The sequence below is a fragment of the Equus quagga genome, chromosome 14 (assembly GCF_021613505.1).
Source record: "Equus quagga isolate Etosha38 chromosome 14, UCLA_HA_Equagga_1.0, whole genome shotgun sequence".
Classification (NCBI taxonomy): Eukaryota; Metazoa; Chordata; class Mammalia; order Perissodactyla; family Equidae; genus Equus; species Equus quagga.
This window is the reverse complement of record NC_060280.1, coordinates 73178329-73191786: the sequence shown is the minus strand read 5'-3', so window position 1 is coordinate 73191786 and position 13458 is coordinate 73178329. Positions and strand designations below refer to the sequence as shown.

Below are 13458 nucleotides of genomic sequence, written 5' to 3'. Positions count from 1 at the left end.
GAAGGTGAGAATTAGCAGTCTTCATGAGCAGAGAGGTCTGTCTAGAAGAGATAAAGGTGTATAAGAGAGTGTGTGGAGGAGCAAAGCTAGAAGTTATGGGATGCAGGAAGGCATACTCAGGGCTGGGTCAAGTGGAGACCTGATTATATCTTAGTTAGAGGTAGCTACGCAGCTGTGGGATACTGAAGTGAGAGGCAGGCAGGTGAGGAGGCTGCTCTGAAGGGTGGTGGAGTTAATGTGGGAGTTGGTGGTTTGAGCAGTGACTTGAATACATATGTGACGGAGAAGCTTGTGGAAATTTTATTGGCCCCTGAAAACCAGGGTGGCCTAATTAGTCTTGTCAATATACGGTACTGATATCCAATCCAGAGTGATCCAGACCTTGCTGCAGGCTCTTCATAATTCATTTCCATTCAACAGGCATTTTAAAATACTATGTACCCGGCATAAATGCAAGGTAAGTGTTTCTAGTTCTTGGATTTTAAGACTTTTTCAGGTAAGAGTGTTACTTGGTGAAACTAAGAGACTCGAAAGGGAAGCTTAAGCTGATTGAGAAGTTGTTCTCTTTTAGATTTAAATGCTGTTAGTGACTTGTAGAATGTACTGAAGATGAAGAATTCAGGAGACTAGCAGTGCTTTCCTTTTGTGTCCTGTCCATTTTAGAAATTAGCAGCACAGAGTACAAGTAGTGGTGCTCTCAGTAACGGTGATGATTTAGAAATCCAAGGAAGTGCATAGTGTAAAAATAAGAAATAGGATTTCCTTGGTGCTAATAGTTAACATTACCAATAAATATTTAGAAAACAGAGACTACATAGTACTGTAGAGATAGAATAGAAAGCACCTAATATATAGCATTTCAGTTTGAAAACATAATCTTATTCATTACTTTTAGTTTTGCTCCCTATCATGGCTATTTCAGGACCAATATTTGGAGTGGCCAGAGATGAGGCAGGAAGGTAGGTGGTGACAAGAAGGAATAAAAAGTATGAATTAGAGAATGGGCCTCTCTTTTCCTTTACAGTGATAGTGAACTTGCTCACTTAGAGTTCAATTCTATAAATGTCGATTGAGGGCTGTCTATGTATAAAACACCGAGCTAGGAACCCTAGAGAATACAAAGAAGAATACAAACAGTGCCCGTCCTCCAGGAGCTCACTGTCTCATGCTGTCCTTTCACATTTTGTAGTTTAGGGTCAAGTCATACCTCAGTTGCTTCACTGCAAAGTGATGCATCATTTGGAGTTAAAATATCCAGCAGCAACTTAAGGGAACCAAGTGATTCATGGACTATTGATGGCAGTTTCACAGGAAAAGGGGTTGTTGTTATTGGTGGTGGGGGGGTGTAGATCTGTTTAGTAGGCTCTTCACATTTGCTTGGTAGAGAAGAAAGGTATTTCAGTTTATATAAAGCTGCAAGCCTACTTCAATGGGCATCTTGTTCTGTCCTGCCCGTAAAGTACAATGGATAAAGTGTTACTTGGAATGAAGGAGGTAGACGTATAGGAAATTTCATAAGGCAGAAAAGAAAATGTTCCTCAAAGGAGACACTACAGGGTACGTTGAAAGGTTGACTTCTGTTTAAATTTTGATGAGGACTCTGGGATTTTCAGCCAGACTACCTCAATTTGCCACTCTGTCTATCTCTATTAATATTTAAGTTATTACCTAGAATCCCTTAGGTGCCCACAGCAAAGTGGAATTAAACAACAAAAAAGTTTTGTCCAGCAGACTGACGCTTAAGCATTGGGAAAATTAAAGCCTAAGGGATGCTTGGGAATACGGTCAGGGACTGGGCCCGTTCGAGCCACGTTGTCAAATGAGTCGTCATGATTCTTTCAGACACCAGGAATAAAATTGGGGAGAATAGGGTATATCTTCTCACATGGTGGATACATATATAGGTGATAAAATGAGGGTGGGTCTGCCTGAATTTATCATGATTGAGGTAAATAGATATATTTTCTCTAACTTAGAAAAACACAAAAAGCCTAAAGCTCTTAGAAAAATAAAAAGCTCCTGGTTGCAGTGTTAGCATGCATACTAGTTTTCTATGCTACATAATAAATTACCACAAACTTAGGTGCCTAAAACAACACACTTCTACTATCTCACAATTTGTGTAGGTCTGAAGCCTGGCCGTCATTTAGCTGAGGTCTCTGCTAAATGTCTCTGGGGTCTCTCTCAGTGGAGGTATTGGCCAGGCTGCGTTCTCATCTGGCAGCTCAGCTAGGGATGATCTACTTCCAAGGTCCCTTCGGTTGCTGGCAGATTCGTTTCCTTGTGCCTGTAGAATTCATGGCAGCGTCTCTGCTGCTTCAAATCTCTGAGCTCTAGACCTTCTTTTTTTTTTTTTAAAGATTTTATTTTTTTCCTTTTTCTCCCCAAACCCCCCTGGTACATAGTTGTATATTCTTTGTTGTGGGCCCTTCTAGTTGTGGCATGTGGGACGCTGCCTCAGCGTGGTTTGATGAGCAGTGCCATGTCCGCGCCCAGGATTCGAACCAACGAAACACTGGGCCGCCTGCAGCAGAGTGCGTGAACTTAACCACTCGGCCACGGGGCCAGCCCCAGCTCTAGACCTTCTTTTAAACAGCTTACCTTGTTAGGTCAGGCCCACCCAGGATAATCTCCCTTTTTATGAACTTAAAGATAACTGATTAGGGACTTTAATTCCATCTGCAAAACTCCTTCACCTTTTTTGTATAATGTAACCCAATGACAAGAATGACGTCTCATCCTCTCTGTCAGTTTCTGTTGGTTGGAAGCAAATCACAGATTCTGCCTGCACTTGAGGGGTGGGCATTACACAAGGGTGTGACCTATTGGGGGTCACCTTGGTGTATGTCTGCCACAGAATGCTATAGTTTAAGAAACTTGCACAAACAGTTTTATTGATAGAAAAGTATTTTAGGTTTTCTTGGTTTTACATTAATATTTGGTGGTGGTAGAGATGAACTTTATACAGAATAAATGCAGATTGGGGAGGGGCAGTTTAGGCAGTAAGAAATTCTTTACCTCCAAGTCACTTCCACAAATTACTGAACCAGTTCGCAGCTGTGAAGTGCCAGGGTTCTGTAGGGGAAGAAGTGAACAGGGCTGCTTCTTTTAGCTTTAGGTTTTTCCTCTTGGGAAGGGAAAGATCGTGGATAATTTTCCTTTTTCTCTTCTTGGCATCTGAGATTTGGCACAATAACCTGAAAAATAGTTAACATCTGATGTGAATAGCAATAGGAAAAAAGCAAGAAAGCTCTTTACGACCAATCCTGTCTCTAGACAAATTATCTTAATTTTTTCCCTTTGATTGTTCTTCCCATTTTGAGGTGGAGGTTGGTCAGGGAGGTGGAGAGAAAATGGTGAGAGTTCTTTATTTATGCCCTTGGCTGGAATATGAAGAGAAGAGAGACAGTAAGAAATAGGCCACCAGATATGCTAAGCATTAGACACGAAAACGCAACGCCCCAGTCAGTTTTCATGGCTTTCTTGTCAGTGTAACCCAGGGCTGCTGTCTGCTTGATGGAGTGCTTGGCACACAGTAGGCACTCTAAGTAGCTGTATAATGAAGGAGAGAAATGAATCTTCCTAGATGGGAGGAGAAGGAATGTGAGGAAGCAGAGATTTGAATGCAACAAAAATGAGAATTTACAGAAACCTGGGCCTGGATTGGTAAGAGAGGTTACAAGATAGCAAGTGACTAGGGCCCAGAAGAAGGAACCAGAGCAACTGTTGCTTGGAAAGCCCATCATCAGTAGAAAACCAGCTGGATGGTGAACTTCAACTCTTTGTGGCTGGTGACTCAATTTTATTATTTGGTGAGTCAACACAGTTTCTAAAAACTATAATGGTCTTCACTGGCCTGTGGTGAGCTCCACTTTAACCAGTTAATCCTAATCTGACAGGCCAAGGACTTGTGAGATGTGGTGGCCATTGCCTTTATAATCCTGTCCTTGCCTTTTGTCTAAGAAACAGTCTTCACAGGGGCTGCTCTACTTTGTATGTATTTACAAGGGAGTAAATCCTCATTCTTTTAAATGAGTTGTTTCTGAGTTAGTTTGACCATTAGTGACTTCTCTGTGGTGGATCTTGTTTCCCCTGCCTTGCCTGGCAGTTCACTTCTCTTAGTACCCATTATTGTGTTGGAGTTTATTTTTCTTTTATCAAGTGGGAGAGGAAAAAAGCTAGAAACTGAAAGAACTTGAGGACTATCACAGAAGGAAGTTCTCCAAGGTCTTTGTGGAAGTTGAGAGATTTCCTTGTGAGACCAGTTCTTCGAAATAAGGCTCAGGTCTTGATGCCTGGTTCTCTTCAGATGCTTTAGGCCCTAGAGGTTGCTCATTGTCTGGCTACAGTAGGATGGTTTTGCCATGGTTTGCCCAAATGTCTCCCCCTTCCCTTGTTGTCTTTCTATTGCTGGGCAGCAAAATTTTTTTAAGCTCTGGTGAAGGTAGTTTTCTTCACCAGCCTTATTGCCTGGATTGAGACTAAGTGTAAATATCTAATTAATAGCAGTGACCAGGAATAGATTGTACAGTAGTCGAAGGCTAAAAAATGGTTCTGTCCTAGGTTTTCTGTAGGTTGACCTCATCACTAATAATGAGTAATGTTGGTGGCAGGAGGACAGAGCTCCAGTAAGATATGTCAGTGCAAGAAGCCTGGAAAGACCTTGGCAAGAGTGTAGTGGGGACAGATTGGAGTGTCTGCCTGCTCAGAAGTGAGCCATACGGAGCACATCACACCTGTCCGACACAATCTGTACTAGCTGCCCACTGTTTCCAAAACAGTGGTTTTTCTGCTTTAGGTGAATTATACATTTAATATGTCGATGTCTGGCTATTAGTGGTATAAAAACACTAGTGAGCATTTGGTCCTGGGCTTAATTGACCTCTTAGGCATGGGAGTAGCAAGCTTAGTCAGTTGGGCTTTTGAGAGGAGCAAACATGCACCCTTTCACTGATGCCTGGAGGGTTTTGGACATTTTCCCCAAGACTCTGAGCAGTCCTTTATGGTTTGAGCTTTTACTAATCTCCAATCGTGCATTGAGACTTCTCATGCTTTTGCTTAGCTCTTGCTGAGTAGAAAGAACTTAGCACAGTGTCTGCCACATAGTAGGCACTTGGACAGTATTTTTATAATTATTCTTTACAGGTTGGTATAATAACTTTAGGATGCTCCATTTCCAGTTCTTACCACTCTTTCCCTTTGAACTTACATTGATCTGGTGGGCACAAATTATAAATCAGTTCGTATTCTTCAGCATTATACCAAGAATATTTATTTTAAAGTGATCGTTTATCTGTTTAGTCTCTTTTCTCACTCTTGTTTCTTCAACTTTGTTCATGTTGTTTGGTTTTCCTATGCATAATTTTGCCATTTTCAAGATATCTTTCTTAAGTTTCCAAGTGTGATGTTGGCAGCGGTGGTGGGGTGAGTGGGTGAGAGGTAGGAAGGTGGTAGGGAGGTGGTTCCTAAGGAATATGCTATGAATTTCTGAAATAGGGTCTTGGATAACTTTTCGTCTCCCTAATTGAGTTCGAAAACCTTAAGTCTGGTGAATAACTCTGTGAAAATAATTAATTGGGCAAGCCTAAATGTCTTCTTTGTAGAGGTTAATTTATATACCTCCCACTACTTCTTTATGTGTCACTTTCCACTCACCTGGTTAACTGTTGATAGAACCCAGAACCACTAGTAGTATTAATCTTGGTAGCACTATGGGGAGGAGGTGGGAGGATTGATAACAAGGATGATACCATCAGTGAGGCGAAGTTTCAGATCATGGATGATTATCTCTAACCTGTGCTCACATTTGATCAGATAATCACAAGTTAGTTTGGGGCACTATGTAAATCTATTAGATTATGATTATGTTAACAGTGACTGTTCAAGAGTATAATAAGAATTTCTATTTTATGTTTTTTATTAAACTCTCCTGAATTTTAATCTCCATGTATTTTTGTCTATCCTCTTTTAGGATTATAACTGTTAACTTATTTTTCCTGTAAATGCTTCAGTTAAAAGTAAGGAGGGATTGGTACAGATTAAGGATAGAAATGGTGCTGCTTTTATTATTTCTATTCACTTGTCTGAGATTTGGCCAATCTTTATAGCTTTGAATTCAGTTCATCACAGAGGCTTGGAATAGCCACAAGTGAGTATGATGCATGACAGGATTGGGCTTTAATTTCATTTTAATTAATTGATTGATTAATTCCATGGAGCCTTGTTGTTATTTCAGCACACTCTAATAGCTGGATGGTGGTACTGGATCCGATGAAGCCTGGTGGACCTTATAAAATGATGGCACAGCAGACTTTTGGGACAATGAACTTCACCCTGAGCGTTCATGATGTCTTATTTGGAGATGTCTGGCTTTGCAGTGGGCAAAGTAACATGCAGATGACGGTTTCCCAGGTAATTTGCAGAGTGTCAGCCAATACGTAATGATGATGATGATAAAGAGGAAAAAGGGGGCCAGCCTGGTGGCGCAGTGGTTAAGTGTGCACGTTCTGCTTTGGCAGCCTGGGGTTCACTGGTGCGGATCCTGGGTGTGGACATGGCACTGCTTGGCAAGCCGTGCTGTGGTAGGCGTCCCACATATAAAGTAGAGAAAGATGGGCATGGATGTTAGCTCAGGGCCAGTCTTCCTTGGCAAAAAGAGGAGGATTGGCAGCAGATGTTATCTCAGGGCTAATCTTCCTCAAAAAAAAAAAAACAGGAAGAAGAAGCCGGGTAAAGAGGAGAAGGAGGTAGAAATCTTCTTTTTTACCGTGTGCCAAGATCTCTTCTAAGTACTTTGGATGTATTAATTTGATTTAACAGCTTTATGAGGTAAGAACTGTTACTCACATCTCACAGATGAGGAAACTGGCCCATGACGTTAGATTACCCACCTAAGGTCATGCAGTTAATAGTGGAGCTAATGTGACTCCAGAGCCTGCTTTCCCGATCACGGCTAGTGTACTTAAGTGTGCCAGGCACTGTTTTCTCACTTTTTTTCTTACTTTTGTTTTAATGCTGAGCAGCTAATATACTATGTGTCTTTTGTTGTCATGGAGATTAAAAAATTGAGACTGAGTGTTAGTCATCCAACTAGTATGACTTCTAGCAAATCACTTGGTATTCCTGAGACTTTGTTATTAAAACATGCTTTAAAAAAATTATGGTTAAAATGAATATAACAAAATATTTATCATTTTATCCATTGGTAAGTGTGCAATTCAGTGGCATTAAATATATTTGCAATGCCCTGTGTACTCATCACCACTAACTATACTCAGAAGTTTTTCATCATCCCCAACATAAATTGTACGCATTAGACAGTAACTCCCCCTTTTCCCCTTCTTCCAGCCTCTGCTAACCCCTGTTCTGCTTTCTATTGTAGCATATATCAAAATTGTATTCCTTTTAATGGCTGAATTGTATTCTATTGCATATACCACATTTTGTTTATCCATTTATCTGTTGGTGGACACCTGGGTTGTTTCTAACTTTTAGCTATTATGAATAATGCTTCTATGGACATTGGTGTACAGATAACTGTTCTAGTCCTTGCTTTCAATGCTTTTGGGTATATACCTATGAGTAGACTTTCTGGGTCATCTGTGAGTTCTATTTTTAACTTTTGAGTAACCACCAAACCATTTTCCACAGTGGCTGTACCAATTTATATTTCTCCCAGTAACGTGCAAAGGTTCCAGTTTCTCTACGTACTCACTAACGTGTGTTACTTATTTTTTTCTTTTTGTTAAAGCCATCCTAATAGGTGTGAAGTGGTATGTCATTGTGGTCTTGATTTGCATTTCCCTAATGACTAATGATGTTAGGTATTATTTTGTGTGCTTATTGGCCATTTGTATATTTTCTTTGGGGAAATGTCTGTCCAAGTTCTTTGCCCATTTTTGAATTGAATTGTTTGTTGTTGAATTGTAGGAATTCTTTATATATTCTAGATATTAATTGCTTGTCAGATATATGATTTGCAAATATTTTCTCCTATTCTCTAGGCTGTTTTTTCACTTTCTTGATAGTATACTTTGATACACAAAAGTTCTTAATTTTGATGAAGTACAGTTTATATATTTTTTCTTTTATCTGTGCTTTTGGTTTCATAGTCATGAAATTGCTGCCAAATCAGTGTCATAAAGATTTTCCCCAATGTTCTCTTCTAAGAGTTTTATAGTTTTAGCTCTTAAGTTTAGGCCTTTGATTCTTTTTGAAGTGTATAGTGTATTCTTTATGCATTGTGAGGTGAGGGTCTAAACTTCATTCTGTTCCAAGTAGATATCCAGTTTATCCAGCACCATTTGTTGAAAAGACTGTCTTTTCCCCATTGAATGATCTTGATGTTCTTGTCAAAAATCAATTGACCATATTTATGAGGGCTCATTTCTGGGCTTTCTGTTCTATTCCATTGGTCTATATGTCTCTCCTTATGCCAGTATTGTTTTAATTATTGTAGCTTTGTAGTAAGTTTCAAAGTTGGGAAGTGTGTCTTCCAACTTTATTCTTCATTTTCTAGATTGTGTTGACTATTCAGGGTCCCTTACAATTCCATATGAATATGAAGAGTTGCTTTTCCATTTCTGCAAAAAAAGGTGTGGAACTTTTGATAGGTATTACATTAAATCTGTAGATTGCTTTGGGTGTGTTGACATTTTAACAATCTTAAGTCTTCTTATTCATGAGCATGGGATGTCTTTCCATTAATTTAGGTCTTTCATCTTTTTCAGCAATGTTTTATAGTTTTCAATGTACAAGTCTTTTATCTCCTTGGCTAGATTTATTCCTAAGTATTTAATTCTTTTAGATGCTATTGTAAATGGAATTTCTTTCTTAATTTTCTCTTAGGATTGTTGATTGCTGATGTATAGAAACATATGATTTTTCATATTGATCTTGCCCCCTGGAACATTGCTGAATTCATTTATTAGCTCTAGTAGCTTTCTTGTAGATTCTTTGGGATTTTCTATGTATGGAGCGTACCATCTGCAGACAGAGATAGTTTTACCTCTTTCTTTCCAATTTGGATGCCTTTTATTATTTTTTTTCTTGTCTAATAGTTCTGGCTAGAACTTTCAGTACAGTGTTGAATAGCAGTAGTGAAAAGTAGACATCCTTGTCTTGCTCCTGGTCTTAGGGGGAAAGCTTTCAGTCTTTCACCACTGAATATGATGTTACCTGTGGGGTTTCCGTAAATGCCTTTCATCATGTTGAGGAATTTTCCCTCTATTCCTAGTTGCTTGAGAGTTTTTATCCTGGAAAGGTATTGAGTTTTGTTAAATGTCTGAGGCTTAGTTTTTATGACTATACTATACCTGTCATTATATCTGACCCAACTAATTTACAGGGCCATTATGAAGATTAAATTATTTTGTTTGTCTCTAAAGGCCCTTAGAAATTGAAAACTGCTGTCTAAATATAAGATGTCATTATTTTTTCAACTTTTTATCATAAAAAATTTCAAACACACACAAAAGGTAAGAGACTTATAAACACCTATACACTCATCACCTAGATTGACACATGTTAACATTTTGCCATATTTAGCTTATCTTTTTTTTCTGTGTGTGTGAACCATTTCAAGGTAAGCTTCAGACATCTTGATACTTCAGTTAGGTGTCTTATATTATATTGATATATATTAATATGTATATCAAATTGACATGTGTATATATATATTTCTTTTTTCTTTTCATGGAAAGAAGAAATAATAATAGACCAGTGATTAATTTTTTGGCTCAACTTTTTCATAGCCTGGAATTTCTTTTGTTAGTGTCAATTTTCTTCTCTATTTCAGTCATGACCTTTGAAGATTAATTATTCTTTTTTTTTATTAAAAATTTTTTTTTCTAGGGTAGGTGGGGAGAGTAGGAGCTGTCGGGGAGGAAGTGACTTTTTTTTTTTAAAGATTGGCACCTGAGCTAACATCTGTTGCCAGTCTTTTTCTTCTTCTTCTTCATCTCCTTAAAGACCCCCAGTACCTAGTTGTATATTCTAGCTGTAGGTCCTTCTGGTTGTGCTATATGGGATGCCGCCTCAGCATGGCCTGACAGGTGGGGCTGTGTCCGTGCCCACGATCCGGACCAGCGAAACCCCAGGCCGCCAAAACAGAGTGCGTGAACTTAACCAGTTGGCCATGGGGCTGGCCCCAAAGATTAATTATTCTTAAATTTGAGACCTATCATTTTTTTCTCCTTTGTTATAACTATACAGAGGCTTCACTGGGCTCTATTTACTCTGCTAGAGTGTCGGGAGGAAGAGCACTATGTAGGCTCCCAAGTAGGGATGGGGCACATGCCATACATGGAGAATCAAGAGGGACAGAACAAGGAAATGCTGACTTGCTGACATGTTGGTCTGCGATGAAACTCACCTTGAGGTGTTCCTGTCTCCTGTGTTAGAGCATAGGGCCCGTTTGATAGACTGTGAGTGAGTCTTTTATGTAAAGCTGGATAAAAAGGACATTGAAAAGGTTATCAAGGGAAGCCAGTCTCTTGATAGTTTGATTGGTATTCTAGCAAGGCAGCAGTGGTAGAACAAACGCCTTGGAGCTATATGTCTTTAGCATTCATTTATTTTTGGGATCAACTCTACTTTCTAATTAAACACAAAAACAATCTAGAATAAAGAGCATGGATTTCTGGGTAGAGCATGATAGGAGTTAGTGCTCTGGGCCTCAGAATTGTCATTTTATTTGTTTAGTGGAAGCTATCTGACTTAAAGGTATGAGTGACCATTGTCGTTTCATTTAAATTAAGCTCAAGGCAAGACAGTGTAATAGCAAGTTCAGAGACATTTTTAAACTATATAGGCTTAAAATATTGCTGAAATATTAATAGATATTTTTTACTCAGTATCAGAACTCCAGAGAAATTAAAATGAGTTAAGTTCTTTGGCACGTTTGAAATTGGGATTGGTTTTCTCTGCTTATCCGAATCATGTGATTTTTCCATAATGAACATGAAATAACTATAGTTTTTAAAAGAAAGTTACTAAAACAAGAAATTGATGTTGATTTCACCTCTTAAATATTTATCAAAGGCTCAGTTTACAATAAAGAGGCAGATTATGTAAATAAGAATCTTAGGAATAAATTCTTGAATTTGAATTATTGATTAGCACTAATATGTTCTGTATACTTTGATTTGTTTCCTTTCATAGGTTGAGAACTTTGAAAGATGATTGTCTTCTCTAGCTCTTTCTCTAAAACTCAGTTTCTTCTCAAGTTATTTTTCTATCTACTTCTCTCTATCTATCTACTATTTATCTATCTACTTCTTCATCTTCGAGAAATATTTAAATTTGAGATTTAAAAGTCTCTCCAACTAGAGCATGGTCTCAGTTTATTTCTTTTTTTAAAAGATTTATAAAACAGCCCTTTCATATGCTTTATGATTTCTTGTTTTGCTTCTATGGCTTCTACCCCTTATAGTTTCTTCTTTTTCTCACTGTTTACTAAATAATGCTACTAAAAATATCCGCTGGACATATCCATTTCATTTCATCATTAGTTTTCTAATTCAAAGTTTAAATTCTCTTATTTATGTCTTCCTAACCAATATTTTGTTTTTTCTTGCTTCCTGTCCTACTTAAATATACAGAATCCTTTTAAATTTAAATGTTTATTAAACTGAGCTTTTCTGGGCTTTTTTTTAGCGTAAGTGAAGGGAGGCAAAAATGAAGTTTTATCTCTTGATAGAAGCGTGGTTCTGTATAGAAGTGGGGTTGCTGTTAAGTCCTTTCCTTAATGTTTTGATTGCAGTTCCGTGTTTGCACAGAAAGGCGTGGACCAGATCTGTTTGTATCCATACAGTCAGGTTCTCAGTTGCAGTCTGTCAGGGGATTCCATCCCATCTTCTGTCAAGCTAAATCAGATTTTGATTGTTAAGAGTGAACACATTCTTTCTGCCTAGAATTTACTCTTAAGCATTTAAGCATCTTACTTCTTAAGCTAAGGCTACAAACTCTGAGATAGAGAAATAGAAAAAAGAGTCCATTTGAAACATCCCATTTGTTGATTTTTTGTTTTTTTGTTTTAATTCATGCACTTGCTTTGCAACACAGCATTTTAGGTGCTGACAGTATCAAAAGCCGAGCTTTCTAGTCTCTTAACACTCTGTAGAACTTTATTTCATGATCAAAAGGATGTTCTACACAACTCCCAGCACACACGTGCAGGCATACGTGTGTGCACACACACACACACACACAGGCAAACACAGTGTTTGTCTCTTTCTTTCTCCTTCCCTACCCCCCATGTGATTTTTCTGAGGAGGTAAGATTTCCACTGTAACCTACCACTCTTCACATTTAAATGAAATGGCAGATTGCGTGCCCATCTTGTTGTCAGGGTAAAGTGGAATTTTAAAATCAAGTGTTATTTATAACATGGAGTGAGATGTTTATAAATGGAGAAAAGTCTAAATGTTCATCTGTTGCCTCCTAAGTCAGGGTAGGTCTTTTTTTCTTTTTCCTGAGGAAGATTCACCCTGAGCTAACATCCGCTACCAGATTTCCTCTTTTTTGTATGTGAGCCACCACCACAGCATGGCCACTGAGAGACGAGTGGTGTAGGTCCACACCTGGGAACTGAACCCAGGCCACCGAAGTAGAGTGGGCCAAACTTAACCACTAGACCACTGGGGCTGGCCCCAGGGCTTGGTCTTATTGGATATTTCTAGTTAGGCTCAGAAGAAGATGGCCAATGTTAGATAGTACACCCATTTTTCACTGTTTTAGCAATCCCCCCATTCCTGCTTTACACGTAGAAAAATTAAAATCCAGAAGAGAAGGGCTGGTATCACATTACAATAAAAGAATCACAGGATGGGGCCAGCCCGGTGGCGCAGCGGTTAAGTGCACACTATCTGCTTCGGTGACCTAGGGTTCGCCAGTTTGGATCCCAGGTGCGGACATGGCACCGCATGGCAAGTTATGCTGTGGCAGGCGTCCCACATGTAAAGGGGAGGAGGATGGGCAGGGATGTTAGCTCAGGGCCAGTCTTCCTCGGAAAAAAGAGGAGGGTTGGCAGATGTTACCTCATGGCTAATCTTCCTCAAAAAAAAAAAAAAAGAATCACAGGAGTTATGTTGGCTGGCTTATTTATAGTTGCTACCCTCAACTTTAGAACTGCTGTATTGCATGTAGTAGAAGGTAAAATGACTTCTAGGGTCCAAATTCTTTTAAGTAAAGTTTCCCTGTGTCCTTTAGCATGTGTACGTGCCATGCATGTGCATGCACGCACACACACACATACATACTCTTACACCTATGCCTTGCTCCCCCATGCAGACCCCAAGCCAGGATTCTCTGAGGAAATAGATTCTTGATGTTTCTTCATTAATTCAAGAATGTGGTATAAAGGTTACAAAATGAACACCGGCGAGCAGCTGCTTTGATGGTGAACCGCCGGTCCCTGGAGAGGCAGCGGTGGTCTCTCTCAGCCGCAGCAGTCTTAAT

The 13458-nt window shown here is 39.1% G+C and overlaps 1 protein-coding gene across 1 annotated transcript in view; it reads left to right on the top strand.

The window, feature by feature from the left end:
- Nucleotides 1-13458, top strand: part of SIAE (sialic acid acetylesterase) — a 39055-nt gene that overhangs the window by 5630 nt on the left and 19967 nt on the right. Inside the window, exon 3 of the mRNA XM_046685271.1 lies at nucleotides 6236-6411. Within this exon, the coding sequence (XP_046541227.1) occupies nucleotides 6236-6411 (176 nt within the window). The remainder of the gene's footprint in view (nucleotides 1-6235; nucleotides 6412-13458) is intronic.